The 21,624-nt window shown below is 41.1% G+C and overlaps 2 protein-coding genes and 1 non-coding gene across 3 annotated transcripts; 2 read left to right on the top strand and 1 right to left on the bottom strand.

The window, feature by feature from the left end:
- Positions 1 to 1,680: 1,680 nt before the first annotated feature.
- cabp5a (calcium binding protein 5a) lies at positions 1,681 to 8,195 on the bottom strand. Its single transcript, XM_058407250.1, has 7 exons — positions 8,084 to 8,195; positions 7,807 to 7,882; positions 6,845 to 6,875; positions 5,789 to 5,932; positions 4,216 to 4,325; positions 3,426 to 3,573; positions 1,681 to 3,342 (listed from the first exon to the last, which is right to left on the bottom strand). Exons 2-7 carry the CDS (start codon positions 7,840 to 7,842, stop codon positions 3,314 to 3,316), a joined length of 498 nt encoding a protein of 165 aa, XP_058263233.1. The 5' UTR covers positions 7,843 to 7,882; positions 8,084 to 8,195; the 3' UTR covers positions 1,681 to 3,313.
- Positions 8,196 to 9,348: 1,153 nt separating this feature from the next.
- On the top strand, positions 9,349 to 9,458 carry LOC131364219 (U5 spliceosomal RNA). The gene has a single exon (XR_009206436.1). It is a non-coding gene; the product is annotated as a U5 spliceosomal RNA (small nuclear RNA).
- Positions 9,459 to 10,804: 1,346 nt separating this feature from the next.
- Positions 10,805 to 21,090, top strand: lrrc45 (leucine rich repeat containing 45). The gene is made up of 18 exons (XM_058407249.1): positions 10,805 to 10,898; positions 12,341 to 12,635; positions 13,003 to 13,064; positions 13,228 to 13,298; positions 13,660 to 13,838; positions 14,805 to 14,933; positions 15,094 to 15,206; positions 15,296 to 15,354; positions 16,389 to 16,466; positions 16,636 to 16,771; positions 17,118 to 17,195; positions 17,280 to 17,391; positions 17,475 to 17,545; positions 17,717 to 17,809; positions 18,086 to 18,178; positions 18,331 to 18,504; positions 19,993 to 20,140; positions 20,452 to 21,090. Exons 2-18 carry the CDS (start codon positions 12,404 to 12,406, stop codon positions 20,646 to 20,648), a joined length of 2,025 nt encoding a protein of 674 aa, XP_058263232.1. The 5' UTR covers positions 10,805 to 10,898; positions 12,341 to 12,403; the 3' UTR covers positions 20,649 to 21,090.
- The last annotated feature ends 534 nt before the right edge of the window (positions 21,091 to 21,624 follow it).

Genomic DNA, 21,624 nt, shown 5'->3' with positions numbered 1-21,624 from the left:
AGCCAGATTTTACATCTGATCTATCCATCAGTCAGAGTCCAGTGTAGATGTAGTAATAAATAACAAAGTGCTGTGAATAGAGGATAGAGTTTTGGTTGTGCTTGTAGCGTGTTATTGGTACGAGTTCAACAGTCTGATGGCCTGCATGAAGAAGCTATCCTGCATCCTGCTGGTGTGCGATCTGATGCTGTGATACCATCTGCAAACATCCCCACCTGCAGGAAAGTCAAGTCAGTGTATTCTCACACTCATAGGTTTTCAGAATACACAGTACATGAACACACTGCAATTCCTCGGCCACAGTAACAGCTTCTATAACATGCACACGACATCATTTATAAACAAAAAAAAATACCATATATACGATAATAACATAAAGAAAGTACCGCATGTGTGTTATTGTATATGATAGGATTAGTGCAAAATATCAGAACATAGAGTGTAAAGGTACAGAGGTATGAGTCACAATGCAAAGAGGATGTAGCTAGTGGAAAATACAGTATATATGTATCGAGAAAAGAAGATGCTGTATATAAATCATATACAGTTGTGTATGCGTATGTTTAATTGTCATATGTAGAGATGTCAGTGTACAGTGGAATGCTTAGGTGAGGCTCAGGCAAACTACAGCAATAATTTAAGCAAAAACTTAGTGTAAAAAAAAAAAAATGAAATAAATAAATAACCACTTAGGAATAGTAATATTATATACAATATATGGATATGTGGGTATACACTGACCAGGCATAACATTATGACCACCTTCCTAATATTGTGTTGGTCCCCCTTTTGCCTCCAAAACAGCCCTGACCCGTCATTTGGACACCTTTCTATCAGAACCAGCATTTACTTCTTCAACAATTTGAGCAACAGTAGCTCGTTTGTTGGATCAGATCACACGGGCCAGCCTTCGCTCACCATGTGCATCAATGAGCCTTGACCTCCCATGACCCTGTCTCCGGTTCACCACTGTTCCTTCCTTGGACAGCTTTTGATAGATACTGAACATTTGCCTGGTTGAGATGCTATAAACTGGACACTTGTTCTGGATCTGGATGAGTAGATTTGTTGGAGATGAGAGAGATAGATAAGCATACCTAATACTCTCTCTCTCTCTCTCTCTCTCTCTCTCTGTGTCAAGCTACACATGCACCTACTCCTGAGATTTCAGTGATCCTGACCCCTTCTGTTCCCCTGACCTGCAATCTGGTGATACATGAGACTATTGTGGATAGAACCACCATGATAGAAATCGTAACAATGGGTTTGGACTGCAATCCATGAACAGTGGATACCTTTAGATTACAGTTACCTTTAGATTTTGAAAGCTGAACAAATTTCCTGGTTATAGAGGGGAAATTATTTATAATCCCCCTATCTGGTGTCACCCAGATGAGGATGTGTTTCCTTTTCCTTGCCACTGTTGTGTCCAGCTTGCTTATTAGGGATAAATTGATATGTTTAAGCTGTTAAGCTGCTATAAACTGTTATAAGCTGCTTTGTGACAATGTCCATTGTTAAAAGCGCCAAACAAATAAAACTGAATTAAATGCGTTGCGATCCATTTCTCGTGGTCCTGTGGAGGAGTTTTAAGTCATGTGTGAGTCTAATGCGTATTTAAATCACAACAATATAAATCCTTTTTTTAAAGCAGTGCATTTATTAATAAATGTTGTCCAGGATACAGTATTTTATCATCAGTGAGTATAATGTATAACATTTTGAGCCTCAAATGGCATCATTGCATAATACAATTATATTAAAACGAACAACAACAACAAAAACAGCCTTTTTAAAACTTTTGCATAGTTGAAAGTGAGAATATAGTTGTATGTGTAGCTATGCATAGATACTGAGAAGTGACAAATTAAAGGAAAATATGAATATCAAGACATAGATGATTCCAGACAAGTGAAGATCTTGGTCACTCATAAAATCTGCTCACTAGGAACTACATTTCCCATGATTCCCAGCCAGATAACAAACTACAACCCTCAACCTTTCCCTATTTCAAAGTCTCCCTTCAGAAACCCTCCAGTTTCCACCTTCCTGTATTGACCACTTCAGAATTCAAAACCTTTGACCTATACATTTCTGCCATCTGAAGGAACGATAATTAAAGCAACATCTCGGATTTAACTCTAGGAGAAAGACAGCAGTATATCGGATGGGACATCAGTTTATGCATATCTGTTTTTTTTTTTAATGTTTGTTTCCAACCGTGTTGGCATATACACCGATCAGGTATAACATTATGAGCAGTGAGAGGGGGAAGTGAATAAGACTGATGATCTCCTCATCATGGCACCTGTTAGTGGATGGGATATATTAGGCAGCAAGTCAACATTTTGTCCTCAAAGTTGATGTGTTAGAAGCAGGAAAAATGGACAAGAGTAAGGATTTTACCTGGGGAACACATGGCACCAGGATGTACTATGGGAAGAAGGCAGGCCCGCAGAGGTAGTGTCATGCTTTGGGCAATGTTCTTGTCCTTGGGTCCTGCCATCCATGTGGATGTTACTTTGACACGTACCACCTACCTAAGCATTGTTGCAGACCATCTACACCCTTTGATGGAAACAGTATTCCCTGATGGCTGTGGTCTCTTTCAGCAGGATAATGCACCGTGCCGCAAAGCAGAAATGGTTCAGGAATGGTTTGATGACCACAACAACCAGTTTGAGGTGTTGACTCTGCCTCCAAATTCCCCAGATCTTAATCCCATCTCACAACTTAGAGGACTTAAAGGATCTACTGCTTACATCTTAGCACCAGATCCCACAACACACCTTCAGGGATCTAGTGGAGTCCATGCCTCAACGGGTCAGGGCTGTTTCGGCAGTAAAAGGGGGACCAACACAATATTAGGCATAATGTTATGCCCGATCGGTGTACATGCACACAGTTTATTCTGTACTTCAATAAAAGTGCAATTACTCATATAAATAAATACTCTGATAAAAAAGAAAATTGAAAGCTTCCAATTCTGTATTCAAGTTAAAATAGAAATGTAGAAACCCTTCCATTTAAGTATGAAAGCACAAGAAAGATTGACCAAATCTAAACAAAAGACCTAGCTCAATCCACACACTGATTTTAGTTACTTTAGTTACTTCTTTTAACAACTAACCATGGAATGTAAGAAGTACAAAAGCTCTTTTCATTCCATAAAAGATTAGATGTGTTATGAATTCTGCTAATGCACAATTTTTTGAAAATGTAGTGAGGACAAAAAGTTAAAAAAAACAGATAGGGGGAAAGTACAGTAAGAAAGTAATGGTGCGTGTCGTCACTTCCCACCTCTGCACCTCTCTCAGCAGCTTGACATCATTTTCACAAACTCTGCCAAAAATAAAAAGCAAAATTATCCCATGCTCCATCCACAGCGTATATATATATTAACAATGGCTGTTGTTAGTTCACACCTTCAAAGTCCACAGTTCCATCACCGTTGTCATCGACCTCTCTGACCACGGCGTCGATCTCTTTGTGACTCATGTTTTCCCCCAACAGCTTACTCATAGCTAACTTCAGCTCTTCTGTCGTGATCTCTCCATCACCGTCCATGTCAAACTGCAAAAGGAGAACAAAAAGAACTTAAATCATTGAATAATAAAAGAGATAATTATGGCATTCAAATTCTAATGGATTGGCTCACATTAGGTCAGACCTCAGGGATACAATTAACCACAGACTGAGGGAGTTTCATGTGGCTTAGAGATTGAGATAAACAAGATTCAAGCCCATTTTTCTTGTCCAATGTCAGCTAGAGCCAGTTTGAAATTGTTTCTGCTATAAATACTAAACAATAGACACAATAAACCAAGTTACATCTCATGGACAAGACAGACTAGCCCATGACCACATGGAAGGATCTCAGGAACTGTTAAATATCAGGAACCTGATATAAAATTTAAAAAAAAATTACATTTACATTTATTATCAAAATAAACAATAAATGTTCTTTTTTCGATGAATATATTAAAAACAATTACAATAATAATAATAATAATAATAATAATTATTATTATTATTATTATTATTATTATTATTATTATTATTTATTAGGAGGCATGAGCTACCTTAAGAAGGTGCTGAACTCATATCTGTATACTTTCCCTGAGTAATTAGCGATTGAAGGAAGGGTCAAACACAGCTCGTTCCTGTAGATGGTCATATCTGACATACTGAGAGATTTACAGCTTTTCTTCTGACCTGTTTGAAGGCATCCCTCAGCTCTTTCATGCCAATCATGCCAGCTGTTTCAGCCAGGAGTTTTGGTGCCATCAGTTCCACAAAGTCTTCAAAATCCACCTGTCCTCCCACTGCAAGCCAGAAAGCCATACTACTGTTAAAATGGATTAAAATAGAATTCAATAGTATTTTGATTTTAAATCAGTTGGAAGGTGATGAATATTTCACTACTAATGTCACAAGCACCACAAGCGGATTTTGTATATTTGTGTATGAAATGCTTAAAGTAAAATGATCTTGAATATTGTCAGATATATCTGATATTTAAGATTATGTGATCACTATAGTAGTATTAAACCTATTACTAGACACTGGTCAAAAATAAAAGCTTTTTATAATTAGATTATTTTTGTCAAAAAGAAATATCTTGAAATTGCTTTATTCCTATAAACAGGTCTTTTAAGCTTTTTTTTTTTTTTAGAAAGATTTTTTTTTCCAATATAACAAAAGCATTTTAAAAGAATTATTTGAAAAAATATTATTAAAAAAAAACAATCTTATATTTACGTTATCAGAATTCCAGATATTCTGTATGTTCATTTGATTATATGTTCATTTGATAAGATTGTATGAATGATCATGCGCTAGTGGCTGAGTTAATAGTTACTTAAATGTGAATTAATCATGAGTTAAGGCATGTACTAATCACGAAACAATGAAGAGCTAAGACGTGTACTAATCAGAAACTAAGAATAAGTTTGGTCATGTACTAATCACGCACTAAAGATGAGTTAAGCCATGAACTAATGATAAGTTAAGGCATGTACTAATCACACACTGATGAGTTAAGGCATCAATCACAATGTAATGAAGACTAAAGGCGTGTACTAATCACATGCTAAAGATGTGCAAAGGCATGTACTATTCACGCTCTAAAGACAAGTTAAGGCATGAACTAATACAAAACTAATGATGAATTAAGGCATGTACTAATCACACATTAATAATGAGTTAAGGCATGAACTAATGACATGCTAATGGTCGGTTAAGGCATGTACTAATCACACTCTAATGATGAGATAAGTCATGTACCACTCTAAAGATGAGTTAAGGCATGAACTAATCCCAGACTAAATATTAGTTGGCATGGACTAATCACACATTAACAATGAGTTAAGGCATCAATCACAACCTAACGAAGAGTTAAGGCATGTACTAATGACACACTAATGGTGAATTAAGGCATGTACTAATCACACTCTTAAGATGGGTTGAGGTATGGACCAATCACAAACTAATAATAAGTTTAGCCATCAATCACAAACTAATAAAGATTTAAGGCATGTACTAATCACACGTTAATAATGAGTTAAGCCATCAATCGCAAATGAACTAACAGTTAAGGCACATACTAATGACACACTCATGGTGAGTTAAGGCATGCACTAATCACGCACTAATGAAGAGCTGGTGTATGAACTAATCACAAACTAACAAAGAGCTAATCTTAACGACGTGAGTCTTAAGAATGTGTGCATAAATAACGATCTCTTTAAACATGCAACATGACTCAACAAGACAGCAGTAACTTTACGGTTCATGTTGATATTCTGTCCAAGTTCGATCAGCTCCATCTCCGTAGGCATGTAACCCATAGTTCTCATCAGGTTGCCCAGATCTTTACAGCTGATCAGTCCATCCTTATCCTTATCAAACTCTTCAAACGCCTCACGCAGCTCTGCAGACAGACACAAACACACACAAATCCCACAGGAAACTAATCACCTTTAATGTACTAGAGGGTATTACTGCTCATATAATAGATACAGCTAAGATACAGGAAAGTAGGTTCAATAACCAGAACAAAAAAATCCTATTCCTTATTAACTTTCACAAATACACGAATTAATAAAAATAAAATCTGTTGTCAGGCTGTCATCCAATGTATAGCTCTCACAATTTAAGAGAAAATGTATATACAATATGTGAAATATACATTTACATGAGACGTGAGGACAGAACATGAGACGTGAGGACAGAACAATAGATCTTCTAATCATTTCAAGGAAACTTGAAGAATAATCAATAATTTATGATATTATTTGTTTCTACATATGAAACAATACTATAAATATTAGTACTGTACTGGGAATCCAGGTATCAGTGCTGTCATTGGTCATTCCCTGTAGTCTGCTAGCTCACCTTATCTTCCGAGTCACTCCCAAAGAGAACCTCAACATCTTCAGCTCTGCTACCTCCAGCTCTGACTCCTGTCTCTTCCTCAGTGACACTGTCTCTAAACCATACAGCATGGCCGGTCTCACCACTGTCTTGTACACCTTCACCTTGATTCTCACTAGCGAGAACTTTATATAGCCAAGACTGGGGTCTAGGCAACACAGTGACTTCCCCCTGAGCTAACTAATTTATGAATGTATAATTTCTCCAACTTTGTGATAAAAAGGATCATTTAACACTCAAAAATGCTTTAAATTCACCTGATAGTCTGATACACTGCACACGTGAATAATTAGGATACAGTAAAGTAACCCTGTTAATCCTTCCAGAGAAAGTTATATGGGAGAAATGACACAGTTTGGAGTTACATATGCAAAATATTCACTATGTTGAATATATTAGTGCAGTTTACCTTCAATCTCGTCATCCGCCAATTCTCTCTCCTGAAAAAATAAAACAAGTTACGTTATCTTACAGAATCTCTAATTCATATTGCATACAAATGATTGGCGCAAAATGGTGTAAACTGTGTACATCACTTCTAAAGGGCAGTACTAAATGGGAAAAAAAACTATTTAAACTGATCATCCTGTTCAAAAGTTTACACCCCCCTGACTCTTAAATCATATTGCCGTCTTGAGCATCAGCGAATGTTTTGTATAGTTATGTACGAGTCTTTTAGTTGTCCTCGGTGTGAAAAAGATGGATCTCGAAACCATAATAGTCGCTGGTGGACCATGTAGAAGATGCTGGAAATGTAAAGAATGAAGAACAGAGAGCTGCTTAACTGCTCAGGACTAACGAGGGACTCATGAACAACTGGCACAGAAACGTTAAATCAGTGGGTATCAAAAATCCAGAATTGAGAATTGAGCGTGTGTAAACGCTCGAACTGGTTCATTTGTGTAAATTCAGTTATTGTTGTGTTTAGTGGACTAAATGTATACATGTCTTATGTGAAATAGCTTATTCAGGGCAAAACTAAATAAAAAAAAAAACAAATAAATGCTCTTTTTGCAGATTCATATATACAAATCATGATATGATCTTTCAGCTGCTCCCTATATGTGTGAGGAGTCACCACAGCACAACAACTTGGTCAGATACCCCTCCTGACACAACTCTCCCATTTTATCCACGCTTGGGACCTGCACTGCATACAGGGGCTGGGACTCGTACCTGGGCCTTCCGCATGGTAGGCAAGAAACCTACCACTGAGCCACCAGTGCACTTGTTCCAACACTGAATAAATGCGTTTTTTTCCCCAAATGGTCCAAAAATACAGCATGTACATATCTTATGACATAACCAGATAATCAGATCCTGGACCATGAACCCACTTTACATTTACAGTTCAGATGTAAAATTACTTACAATCTTCCCTCCTCGTATAAAGATGCACGCGGTCATTGCTTTGAGGAAGATGAGGTTTAGCTGAACTTAGTTCTGCCTGCAAGAAAAATAAAATTAAAATAAAAATGTGTGCAAAAATTTAAGTGGTATTTAGAGACTATTAAAAAAATTGGCAAAAATTATTAGCATTGCATGTCATCATTAGAAACCTTTAACTATTGTTGTTATGTTACAGTATAATAAGTAGTATAATCTTAGTTACATTATTATGCATTCAAATAGAGTTTATCCATCTCACCTAAATTTTCTCTTTTTTATTTCAAGCCTTCTGTATATAAAACTCCACCGTGTCTCCTCCACTGAACTGTCCTTCCTCGTCCTCTTGTCGTCTCTCGCTTCTGCTTTGCCGGGTGTGTGAGTGGTTTCTAAAATGTGTGTTTCTGGCAAATAGGAGAGCAGGATGAGGAAGAGGAGGAGGAGGGGACATGATGACATGATCTACAGTCAGATCAGTACAGCGACACACACACACACACACACACACATGCTCACACACACATGCTCACACACACACACACACACACACACAAAAGAACATGAAAGGTCCTGTTAACAAGTAGGACATACAGTATACAAATGTGATGTAGTTCATAATAGTTGTATTGAGAAGCTGTTGCAGAGCCTGGTGGTGATGGTGGTGGTGATGGTGGTGGTGATGGTGGTGATGGTGGTGATGGTGGTGGTGATGGTGGTGATGGTGGTGGTGATGGTCGTGGTGATGGTGGTGGTGATGGTGATGGTGATGGTGGTGGTGATGGTGGTGGTGGTGGTGATGGTGATGGTGATGGTGGTGGTGATGGTGGTGGTGATGGTGGTGGTGATGGTGATGGTGATGGTGGTGGTGGTGGTGGTGGTGATGGTGATGGTGATGGTGATGGTGGTGGTGATGGTGGTGGTGATGGTGATGGTGATGGTGGTGGTGATGGTGGTGGTGATGGTGGTGATGGTGGTGATGGTGGTGGTGATGGTGGTGGTGGTGGTGGTGGTGGTGGTGATGGTGGTGATGGTGGTGGTGGTGGTGGTGATGGTGATGGTGGTGGTGATGGTGATGGTGGTGGTGGTGGTGATGGTGATGGTGGTGGTGATGGTGATGGTGGTGGTGATGGTGGTGGTGATGGTGATGGTGGTGGTGATGGTGGTGGTGGTGGTGATGGTGGTGGTGGTGGTGGTGGTGGTGATGGTGATGGTGGTGGTGATGGTGATGGTGGTGGTGGTGGTGGTGGAGGTGATAGGGATGATCCTGTACCTCCTGTCAGATGGTAGGAGAGAGAAGAGTCCCTGAGATGTATGAGCAGTCTGCAATACTAGTGGCTTTGTGGATGCAGTGGTTGTTGTATGATGGTGTTGATGCTTGTTCAAAAGAACCCTGATTGTCTTTCCAGCTGTTCTCACAATCCACTGTAGAGTCTTGTGGCCAGAACCTGTACAGCACCACATAGTGAAATAACTGCCATCTATTATCTGTCTGTAGAAGTTGTTGATGGTGGAGTTTGGCTCTCTTATAGTTCGGGTTTCTCTTCAGTCAAGCATAAATCTTTTGCGTTTTACTAAAGATTTCTGTGGAGTTTGACATATCAATGAGTTTGACATATTTTTCGGGGCGGTGGAAGCTCAAGTGGTTAAGGCTCTGGGCTGTTGCCCAGAAGATTGGGGTTCAAGCCCCAGCACCGCCATGCTGCCACTGTTGGGCCCTTGAACAAGGTTCCCAACCCATCCTGCTCCAGGGGTGCTGCATCATGGCTGACCTGGTGCTCTTAAGGATAGGATCTGTGAAGAAAGACTTTCACTGTGCAGTAATGCATATGTGACAAATAAAGATAACTTAACTAACCTTCAGGGTCTGCTGGAAGTAACTGCAGACAGACAAAGTATTTGTTCAGCAGGAGTTGTGGTGGTCTTCCCCAGTGGACTGTATTTAAACACTGACCTCTCCAGGACAAACACTGCATAACTATTCTCTACACTTCTCTGTCATAAAAATGCCATCAGTATATGTATACAGAATGATGCATTTTGAGATGCTTTTCTGAGAGTTTATTGTAAATGTTTGTTGTTATTTGAGTTTCCATAGCCGTCCTGTCAGTTCAAATCTAATTTAATCCAGGTCAACTCTGACCTCTCTGCCTTTCCATGGATCAATCCAGTTCTTTTGTGTGAAAACCCCAGGAGTTTCTGAAATACTCAATATGGCTCACCTGTCACCATCAACCATGGCATGGTCATAAGTTTCTGAGATCATATTATGTCCTTAATCTAATCCAGGAGTCGTATTAAATCCTATTAAAGAGGCCAGTGAGGTTGACAAGCTTTTGATTTTATACAGAGAAGTAGTGAATTAGTAGTGGTGCTAATTCACTGCCTGAAGCCTAAACCTCTACACTGTCCTCTACCCTGACCTTCCATGTAGAGAAAAACTCTTCCTGCTCAGTTACATAAATGATTGCACTTTATTAATCCTCAGCTTTGGCTTCGGTGACTGTAATACAGATTTTTATTAATATTTGGCATATTATAGTCCAAATACAGATGCCAAAAATGTTATGTAAAGGAACGGTGAGATGAGGAAAACAGGTCTACTTTCACCCTAGTGGAAGTAATTAAATATTAATCGGGTAATTATATAATAACACAGATTTGTGGAGAGATTAGCTTTATATATCACTGTGTAGTTCAATCTATATGATCATTAAGGGCCTTGTTCAAGGGCCCAGCAGTGGAAGCTCAGACTTCTCAGTCTTTACCACAGAGCAATATCTTTTAGCCACTAAGCTACCACTGCTCTATTAGGACGCTTATATTCAGCAAAAGTGTGGTAAATTATGATGGGATTGATGATGATGATGTGTTGTTATGCCACGATATGGTGTGAAATGTTTACTAATAAAATATTCAGCAAAAAAAAACTTAAATAAAACTGATTATAGTTAGCGCGCAGATGATACTACATTTCCCAGAATTCCGTTCTGTGGATATTCCGCTTGACTTCCTGGTTACGTTTCAACTGTCAAAAGAAACACTTAGTGGAACGTAGAGATGTATTTTAATAATACACGGTAAGGCACTTTTATTGACACTTTTAAATAAAATAAAATAAAATAAAATAAAATAAAATAAAAATCTTCTCTTGATAGATAAATGTTAAGTAACGTTATTTCTTATAGTCTGTATAATAGCTAGCTAGCTTAGCGAAGTGTTTGTTTACATGCACTGGTTTCAAATCGTTACCAAGCAGTTACTGATACTAATTTGTGTGTATTGGAGAAAAGCATGATTTTTATTACTTTTTTGTTCATTATATCTACAAATCTCACTACTGTTTGCTTGCATTTGCTATAAAATTACAGTAAAGATAGTGTTAACAGTGTTAGTTAATTTGAACACCTTTGCTACGATTTATTCTCACCGGTTAGATGTTCAGACAAAGAAAGATTCTTTCTAAAGGATATTAAGATGCCTTGCAATGCCTATCTATCTATCTATCTATCTATCTATCTATCTATCTATCTATCTATCTATCTATCTATCTGCACCGATCAGGCATAACATTATAACCACCTGCCTAATATTGTGTTGGTCTCCCTTTTGCTGCCAAAACAGCCCTGACCCGTCCTGCACTGTGTATTCTGACCACTTTCTATCAGAACCAGCATTAACTTCTTCAGCATTCTGAGCAACAGTAGCTCGTCTGTTGGATCGGATCACATAGTCCAGCCTTCACTCCCCACGTGCATCAATGAGCCTTGACCACCCATGACCCTGTCGCCGGTTCGCCACTGTTCCTTCCTTGGACCACTTTTGATAGATACTGACCACTGCAGACCAGGAACACCCCACAAGAGCTGCAGTTTTGGAGATGCTCTGATCCAGTGGTCTAGCCATCACAATTTGGTCCTTCGTCAAACTCGCTCAAATCCTTACGCTTGTCCATTTTTCCTGCTCCATTTTTCCTGCTTCTAACACATCAACTCTGAGGACAAAATGTTGACTTGCTGCCTAATATATCCCACCCACTAACAGGTGCCATGATGAGGAGATCATCAGTGTCTAGGCAAATCCAAAAAAGTGTTGGTCGAATCACTGCTATGTCTTTAGGGAAACAGCCACTTTATCAGTACCTAAGGCCACCTACAGATGAACAGCTGCAGGACCTTTCCGGTCTTAGGTACACATCTACACAATTATCCTCCAAAGAAATCTTGAGCATGAAGTGTTTTTGGGAAATGCAGGAAGTTTAAATTAGATGTAGTATTGAGATAAAACAGGCAGGTCTGGAACCACAGCTGTGGAAGCGTGTCAGGATTCAGTACAAGCTTCACATCAGGCAGCAGGACAGTGTGTTAGTTATACTTTTATTCTGTAGTGGTTGTATATAAATAAAATAGAAACACCACAATCATGAGACTGTCATTTCTGCACCATTACACCTGAGCGATCCTGTATAGAAGTGCTATTAAAACATACAATTTAACAAAAACCGTCGTTCCGTCTCTTGCAGCATCGTGTGTGGTTGTGAAAGTGACTGAGACGGCTACAGCGAGACGCTTCTCCTCATCCGACGATGGAGGATTTCAGACGAACTTACCAGCGGCTGTGTAAGGAAGCAGGCGTGGAACTCCAGGAGTCGGTCCTGGCCCAGTTGCAGGAGGTCCGGGCCGCGGCCGGCGGCACCAAACTGGACCTAAGTGGCCAGAGCCTGACGGTGGAGTCGTGCTCCATGCTGGGCAAGACGCTGCAGAATGACACGCTTTTCACCCAGCTCATCCTCAGTGACTGTATGCTCAGCGAGGAAGGTGAGATCAGAAATAGCTAGAATCCTGTCCGTAATATTGATTAATATTCTAATACAATCTGTTTGTTGAATCATTTGATTGAAGTGGGTCCTGATGCAGTTGAGTAGAAAGTTATGGTTTCTGGTAAAAACAATGAATATATTCCTTTATGTTAAAAACTTAAATCAGCAACAAATCCCAAGAAGCTAAAACAGAAACATTGATATACATGCATAAATATTCACCCCCTATCGAACATTTTCAGTTTTCCAACCTGCTTATTGCCCTGAAGATCTTTTGCATTCAACCATATTTCACTTCAAGAAACATTTTACCTACTGAGGATTAGTTGGTGCACAGGTTATCTCACCTTACCTGTCATTCACAGGCACCAAGCTTCTTCTGAAAGGCCTGTGTTCCAACACCACAGTAAAACTGCTGGATCTGAAGGTAAACATCAGCATTTCTTATTCTCTTCCTCAGCATGGTGTCACAGATAATCATCATATATGCACAATTTAGAGAAGAACCAGGTCCCTAATTGACCCAGCCGAGCTGAATTGACCCAGCCGAGCTGCTCTGGAAGCAATTTTATTTGTCTTTGTGCTTTTAGGGCAACAATTTGAGGGGTGCAGGAGCAGAGGCGTTGGGGAAGCTGTTGGTAAGAAACAAGGTTTTGCAAAGGTGAGTGTACAGCACGTCTTAGCCGGTGGTAATAGGGCGGTGGTAGCTCAGTTGGTTAAGACTCTGGGGTTCCAGCCGCAGCACCAAGCAATGGCCCCAACCCCCCTTGATCCAGGGGCGCTCTGACCCCAACCCTCAAAGGGGCAGTGATAGTTCAAGTGGTTAAGGCTCTGGGTTGTTGATGAATGATCAGGGTTCAAGTCCTTAACCCTCCCTGCTCCAAGGGTGCTGTAGCATAGCTGCCCCTGTGCTCTGACCCCAACTTCCTCAGCTGGGATATGTGAAGAAAATAATATATATAAGAAAATAATATATATAAGAAAATAATATATCTCAGTTCATCATCTCCTCTGATTTTCAGGCTCATGTTGGAATGGAATGCTTTAGGGATGTGGGAAGAAGGCTTTTCCGTGTTCTGCGAAGGTCTCGCTTCTAATAGTTCTCTTATCCAGCTGGACCTGCGCAACAACCAGATCAACCATCAGGGAGCAGCTGAGATCGCTCTGGCCTTAAAAAGGAACTCGGTCCTACAAGAGCTCGGTGAGTGTTACTCTGTAGATACAGGGATCATTTCCTCTCTCTCTCTCTCTCTCTCTCTCTCTCTCTCTCTGTCCCGCTGTCTCTGAATCTCTCTCTGTCTGTCTTGCTGTCTCTGAATCTCTCTCTCTCTCTCTCTCTCTCTCTCTCTCTCTGTGTGTCTTTCTGTCTGTCTCTATCTCTCTCTCTGTCCTTCTGTCTCTCTCTCTTTCTGTGTGTGTCTCTCTCTCTCTCTCTCTCTCTTTCTGTGTCTTTCTTTCTCTCTCTCTCTCTTTCTGTGTGTGTCTCTCTCTCTCTCTCTCTCTCTCTCTCTCTTTCTGTGTCTTTCTTTCTTTCTTTCTTTCTTTCTTTCTTTCTTTCTTTCTTTCTTTCTTTCTTTCTCTCTCTCTCTCTCTCTGTGTCTTTCTCTCTCTCTCTCTCTCTCTCTCTCTCTCTCTCTCTCTCTCTGTGTGTGTCTTTCTGTCTGTGTCTCTCTCTCTCTCTCTCTCTCTCTCTCTCTCTCTTTCTGTGTCTTTCTCTCTCTCTCTCTCTCTCTCTCTCTCTCTCTCTCTCTCTCTCTTTCTCTCTCTGTGTCTTTCTGTCTAAATCACACACTTAGGTTACTTTACTTCCTGAATAAGTGCGGACCCGAGTACGAGTGGCACATTTTCACATTCACAGGAATCACAGCACATTTCCAGTACAACCAAACTCACACCCGACTCCTACAGGAAGTCTCGGGTTTGCTACAGTCGTGCACTTCCTGTTTTACATGATGCTCTTAACCTTACCAGTTCCTTATACAAGCAGTGCTCTGTTTCAGACTAAACTGCCAGTGTCAAATCCTGCTCTGTCTCTCTTTCTCTTTTCAAGCCTGTCAGTCCATTCTTGTACAGAAATACTGATCTGGTAGCTACTAGACTGCTGTTCTCTTCTCTTTTTCCGATTATTGTTTTTCTGAATGCTTGTGTGTGTGTGTGTGTGTGACAGACTTGCGCTGGAATAACATCGGCCTGCTGGGCGGCCGCGCTTTGTTAGAAGCTCTACAGCAGAACCGCACTCTCCTCCAGCTCAACATGGCCGGCAACAACATCCCCAGCGACGTCCTCAAAGCTATCGGTCAGGCACAAGCATCTGTGTAGCTCAAATACAGCCAGAAAGCCTGGGTGACTGAGTGACACCGATCAGGCATAACATTATGACCTAATATTGTGTTTGTCCCCCTGTTGCTGCCAAAACAGCCCTGACCCGTCTTTCGGTTTGAATCTTTTCTTTGCAGAGCAGTCTATGGATCACAATGCAGACAGACATTCGACCCTGCGGGAAAGCCACGGCAAGACTCAGGTGCTCAGTAAAGAGATCCAGATCCTCAAAGAGGAGAAGAACCGCCAGGTTACCAATGCTGAGAGATTTTGATGCTCTGTTTTACTATTTTTACCTGTCAGGATGAATTCATAACACTTTCTCCTGCTCTTTTACAGTTTCTAAATCTGATGGAAACCATTGATAAGCAGAGGGATGAGATGGGGCGGAGCAGCAGGTCAGTTATTATTGTGCCTTGAATGATTTGCTCAGGTGCCCAACAATGAGGAAGGAAGGGTTAAGGAAGGAAGGAATGAAGGAGGGATGGAGGTAGGAAGGAAGGAGGGAGGGAGGAAGGATGGAGGGAGGTAGGAAGGAGGGAGGGAGGAAGGATGGAGGGAGGAAGTTAGAAGGAAGGGAGGGAGGGAGGTAGGAAGGATGGAGGGAGGAAGTAAGGAGGGAGGGAGGGAGGTAAGAAGGAGGTAGGGAGGGAGGGAGGGAGGAAAGGAGGGAAGTATGTTTGGAAAAAATGAATAATGGAGGAAAGAGTGAAAGAACTAAGGAAGGAAGGAGTGAAGGAATGAAAGAACTAAGGTGGTCCTGTGATCAGAAGGTTCTGAGCTCAAATCACAAGATCACCAAGCTGGGCCCCTGAGCAAGGCCCTTAACCCTCAACTGCTCAGTTTTATAAAAAGATGAGGTGAAATATAAGTGGCTCTGGATCACAGCTAAAATGCCTTAACTGTAAACTCCAAAGTAGTGAAAGTCCATTTGCTGCGATTAAAAGGTGTGTAATGTTGTTTCTCACAGCAATGAGATACCTTCATAGTACGACATGTAGTGAAATATCCACATCATAAAAATATCATCAATACGAATAAAGAGCATGAAATAATGGAAGAAAGCTTATGGAAAAATATAGAACTATATATCTGAATGCAGAACAGTGTGACTGTTGTGAAGAAAGTGCTGAAGTGTGTGATTGTAGTGCAGAATTGTAGGTGTGTGTGTGTTGAGTACTAGAGTCCAGAAAACGCTCTCATTCTGGTTAAGAGCTCAGATGGTCTGCAGGAAGAAGTGTGTTGGCCTTCACAAGGTCCTGAGCTCAAGTTACGGTCTATATGAACTCCTGCATTAGTTTCTTGTGGGTTCCTTCCCAAGTTTCTTCCCAAAAACATGCCGATGCTCAGACATACAGGGAACTGATTTATTATTTATCTCTAATTTTTATTATAAAAATGCTAGACATCCGATTTCTCGTGTCTGATTCAGAACTTCATCAGTACGCTTGGGACAGCTACAGGAAGCCCTGAACGAACGGAAATCAGCTGTGAATTCCCTCACAGCCAAGTAAGTAGAGCACACACGTTACCTTCTCGTCATAGGCACTTCGAAAGAATACCTTTTTAAAGATTTTAGGTTACTAATAAGTATAATATAGGGTTCTCCTGTTCTCCTCTCAACAACATGTTCCTGATATCTAACCAGAGCTGATGTTTATTTCCTTTTGCTTGTGCAGGTTACAGATGACCGAAGCTGCCCTGGCTCTGTCTGAGCAGAAGGTCAATAACCTGGGAGATCTTCTGACTAAAACCAAAGCGGAGAGGACTGAGCTCATGGACAGACAATCCAGAGAACTGAAGAAACAGCAAGAGGTGCTACTTTTTTCTTTCTTTCTTTTTTTTATGTGATAAATCGGATTATTTTTTAGCAGCGCTGAATTCTGGATTCTGATTGGTCAGAAAGTGTAATATTTCAGACAGTAGTGTTCAAATGACAGGAAAATTGCTATAATAGTGGAATAAACCACTTTGCGATGTGCTGCTATAGGAAAATAATCAACAATAATGCCATGTTGTACAACATAACAGATTCTTATTGGTCAGAAGGTGTTGAATAATATTTCAGAACAGCAGCTCAGACAGTAGATTATTTTAATTCTGTGTTTTTATTCCTTAACGTTTTTGTATTCTAAGTAATGATGATGTTTTATTTTTTTAGGACAGTATTCAGCGCGAAGGGAAGTTTTTGAGGGAAGTGAACAGTCTGACAGAGAAGAACCATCATCTGAAGAACAAGGTGCAGAGCTTGAGGGTTAGCACCCGAGTGTTGGATATTATTGGGTGTAGAGTGTGTGTTAACATCTGTGTACTCTGTGCACAGCTGGAGGATGCTGAGCGGCGCTGCAAAGGTCAACAAGAGCAGATCTTTGAGCTGAAGCAGGAGCTGACCAACTCCACTGCAGAGCTAAAATTACGCCTGTCCCAAGCTGAACGTAGCGTCTCTCACACACACACACACACACACACATTGTGGCACAGAGTGGCTTGTACTAAAGTGCTTTTTCATGTTCACTAGAACGCTTGGACATGGAGAAGAGAAGATCCAAGCAAGCTCTTGAAGACATGGACAGTTTGCGTCAGAAAGAGGTGACGTTTTAAGTGCAGTGATGTCACATCACACACACACACACTCACACACACGAGTGTGTTCTCAGTATACATCACACAAGGCGGATTTCTCAATATATGTACAGCGTTCTTGTTTCTAAGGTACCAGGTAAGGAGGCAAGTACGTCTCTGATGTGTGTTCTTGTGTAGGTCGATCATGTCAATAAGCACCTGGAGGAGACCGAGAGAGCTCTACAAGACCGTATCCTCAAACTCGAGGGTCAGCGGATCCAGCTGGAGGAGGTATTATCTAATCAACTCGTCTTTTAAACCAAATCCTTAATTATGTTCCTGAGTTTGTTTTTATTCTACTGGGATTAAAAGTGTATTCAGTAAGATAAGTCCAAATTCACATTGTCTGAATTTGGCACACTGTCTCGCCCTACCTTTGCCCCATGTAATGCTCTACATTAAACAGTCGCGAGTGAGCGAACTCGGGCGGAAGTCAATTCAGAGCTGCAGTGTTTGACTAAACAGGGACCTGCAAATTCGATTCTAATCTTTTTTTTCCCCACTCAGGAGCTGAGCCGAACGAAGGCTGGCATGGTGACGGAGAGGGCTCAGGCAGAAGAGGAGCTTGGGAGAGTGCGTGCTCAGGTGCGCCTGGAAGAGGTATGGATCTCAGTGGCTGAGGAACCATCATGGTGATGATGTGAATAGTTCAGATGTAGGAAATGACCTCAGGATGTATTGAGTGTAAAGTGCAGTCATAATTACAAGGATCTTAGAAATATTCTTATACCCTAAATTGTTTCTGTCTGCAGCAGCAGCATCTGAACAGCATGGAGGAGAAGTTACGGAGCATGCGTCAGTCACGCGACGAGACTCAGAGCCACTGCACACAGCAGAAGCAGACCATCACTGAGCTGCAGAGCCGAGTCGGTCAGCAGAGCGTAGAGACGGACGCCCTGCGGCGCAGGATAGACGAGCTGCAGCAGGTGCGGTGCTGGTGACAAAACTGCAGAGTCACAACGTAAACATACAGACAGATGACAGATTAAAGGAAAAACCAACATTATGTGTGTCAGTGAGGTATTTCGGGCCATCAGAACAGCTGTAACTGTATTATAGACATGAACTCCATTCTTCCGAAACATCTCTATTTAAAGATTTTCTATTTATTACATACCATTTATATTTAACATTTCTATTTAAAGAAGATGGTCCAGCTTTGCACTCAGGACTTTTACTTCTGTCTGAAACTTCTCACTTTCTTTAAAGAGACAGCATCATAAGTATGTTAAGTAGCCTTTATTTGTCACATATACGTTACTGCACAGGGAAAATCTGTCTTCGCATATCCCATCCTTGAAGGGTTGGGGTCAGAACGTAGGGTCAGCCCCTGGAGCAGTGAGGATTGGGGGCCTTGCTCAAGGGCTCCACAGTGGTAGCTTGGCTGTGCTAGGGCTTGAATCCTGATCTTCCGATCAACAACCCAAAGCTGTAACCACTTGAGTACCACTGCCCAAAATTACACAGAACCATAACCAAAACTGTCACCTTCTCAAGGCCAGACTAAAGAACTTAGCCAAAAGGCTTGGAAGTGATAAGAATGGCAGTAAAGTCAGGAAGAAAGTGTAACTCGTTAATGGTTGTTTTCTCCCAGAGTGAAGCATGATGGTGGTAGCATCACATCTGCTACTGTTATTAGGTGCAGGTTTACTGTAGGTGGCATCCACGCTTTCTCACATTCATGCAAACTAAACGATCCTGCACAGAAAGTTTTTGAACATGAACAGGACAAAATATTATTATTATTTTTTTACTTAGCTCAAAATTCTCCAGGAAGAGTGGATGAACGTTGTGTTTTTTCCCCCAAGACACGATCGGTCATAACATTATGACTACCTGCCATGTTGGTCCCCCTTTTGCTGCCAAAACAGCCTTGACCTGTCGAGGCATGCACTCCACTAGATCCCTGAAGGTGTGCTGTGGTATCTGGCACCAAGATGTTAGCAGCAGATCCTTTAAGTCCTGTAAGTTGCGCGGTGGAGCCTCCATGGATCGGACTTGTTTGTCTAGCACGTCTTACACACAGATGCTGGATTAGATTGAGATCTGGGGAACTTAGAGGCCAAGTTAACACCTCAAACTGGTTGTTCTGGTCATCAAGCCATTCCTGAACCATTTTTGCTTTGTGGCACGGCACATTATCCTGCTGAAAGAGGCCATGGCCATAAGGGAATACTGTTTACATGGAAGGGTGTAGATGGTCTGCGACAATGCTTAGGTAGGTGGTACATGGTCCACATGGATGGCAGGACCCGAGGTTTCCTAGCAGAACTTTGCCCTAAGCATGACGCTGCCTCTGCCAACTCGCCTTCTTCCCATAGTGCTAAACATTCAAAACTTTGCTGTCTGTATGTAACTCTGTCATTTTTACTCCCTTCTATGAGATCCTGTTCTAAAGTCATCCTTGTCCACAGGAGCTTGCAGGGAAAGAGCAGGAGAAGGTGGCGGAGGTGACGCGGGTGAAGGTAGAGTTACAGGAGCAGATCGGCCACTTGCAAGCCGAGAGGACGGTGCAGAGCGGCTTAAAGGAGAAGATCGCTGCTTTGGAGAGAGAGATAAAGGGTAAAGACTGCTTTAGCTCATTACATAGGGCTAATACCATCAAAAAATGGCTGTGATCCAGTGGTCTAGCCATCACAATTTGGCCCTTCATCAAACTCGCTCAAATCCTTACACTTGTGCATTTTTCCTGCTTCTAACATCAACTTTGAGGACAAAATGTTGACTTGCTGCCTAATATATCCCACCCACTAACAGGTGCCATGATGAGGAGATCATCAGTCTTATTCACTTCACCTGTCAGTGGTCACAGTGTTATACCTGATCGGTGTATGTCCATGTGTCTGAAAGGTGTTTTTTTTTTCTCGGAACAGCACTTAACACAACTCATCGAGAAGCACTTCTGGACAAAGAAAGCGAGATCTCGTCTCTGCAGGAGCGCCTGCGCATGCGGGAAGCGGAGATCCAGCGTATACGCGAGGACGAGGCGCAGAGAGCCAGTTTCCTTCAGAACGCCATCCTAACCTATGTTCAAGGTTCCACTCTTGGACAGTACAGCCCAAAAAAATGAGCCCCACTCAATCCGTAATTCAACCTACTGAACCCCTTCACTGTGTCTTCGGTCACTGAGGTCATTTTGAACGAAGAGGAGTAATAAACCAAGCAGACTCATCCGAGGTCCTTCTTCAGTTAAAGCCTTACAATGCATTTATACAACTCTTCTCGTTTTAGGAACAATAAATCCAGACTAGATACAATGCATATGGTGCTAATTTTACATATTCTTATCTGGATGAGGTATTTTGTGTTTTTTATTCAAAGTGAACAAACTATTGTTATTATTTTTTTAACAAGCAAATCATGGTTTACACCGACCTTCTGGTATCTCAGGAATAACAAAATGAAGTAAATCCCAGCACTCTTTGCTACGTGTTTTTAAACCTTGATTTGGTTTTATTTTGTTTAGTTGTATGGAGCGATTTTCTATAATAAAATCTCTTTATAATAAATCATGCAAATGTACACTTTCTTTCTTTCGAAGACAAAAGGACACGTGTTACCATACTGTTTACATATATACAGTGTAATATATATATATATATATTTATACTAGAACCTACACTTATTGCTTATGTCATTCTCTTTCAATTAAGTCCTGAACAATACACTCATCATCCACTTTATTAGGAATATTTATACACCTGTGTATTAACCCAAACTGTCCAGTTTGTGTGAGTCTCTGCTTAAGTTCCTGTTCTTGGCAGGTTCATAGGAGTTGAACCTGCTGGTGTAGATCATCCACCTCAACGTTCAGTGTTCTGTGCATCTTTACTTCTCATCAAGCTTGTACAGAATGATAATATAAGTTACTATATCCTTCCATACAGCTCTCCTCTGATCTCACCATCAACAAGACGTTTCCACCCACAGAACCGTCCCTTTTGTGCAAACTCTAGAGACTTATGTGTGAAAATCCCAAGAGTTTCTGAAATATTCAGTTCAGTTCAATTCAGTTTATTTGTTTAGTGCTTTTAACAATGGACATT

This window comes from Hemibagrus wyckioides, linkage group LG13 (assembly GCF_019097595.1).
Source record: "Hemibagrus wyckioides isolate EC202008001 linkage group LG13, SWU_Hwy_1.0, whole genome shotgun sequence".
Taxonomy (NCBI): Eukaryota; Metazoa; Chordata; class Actinopteri; order Siluriformes; family Bagridae; genus Hemibagrus; species Hemibagrus wyckioides.
The sequence above is the reverse complement of the archived record's forward strand: the minus strand, read 5'-3'. Positions and strand labels throughout refer to the sequence as shown.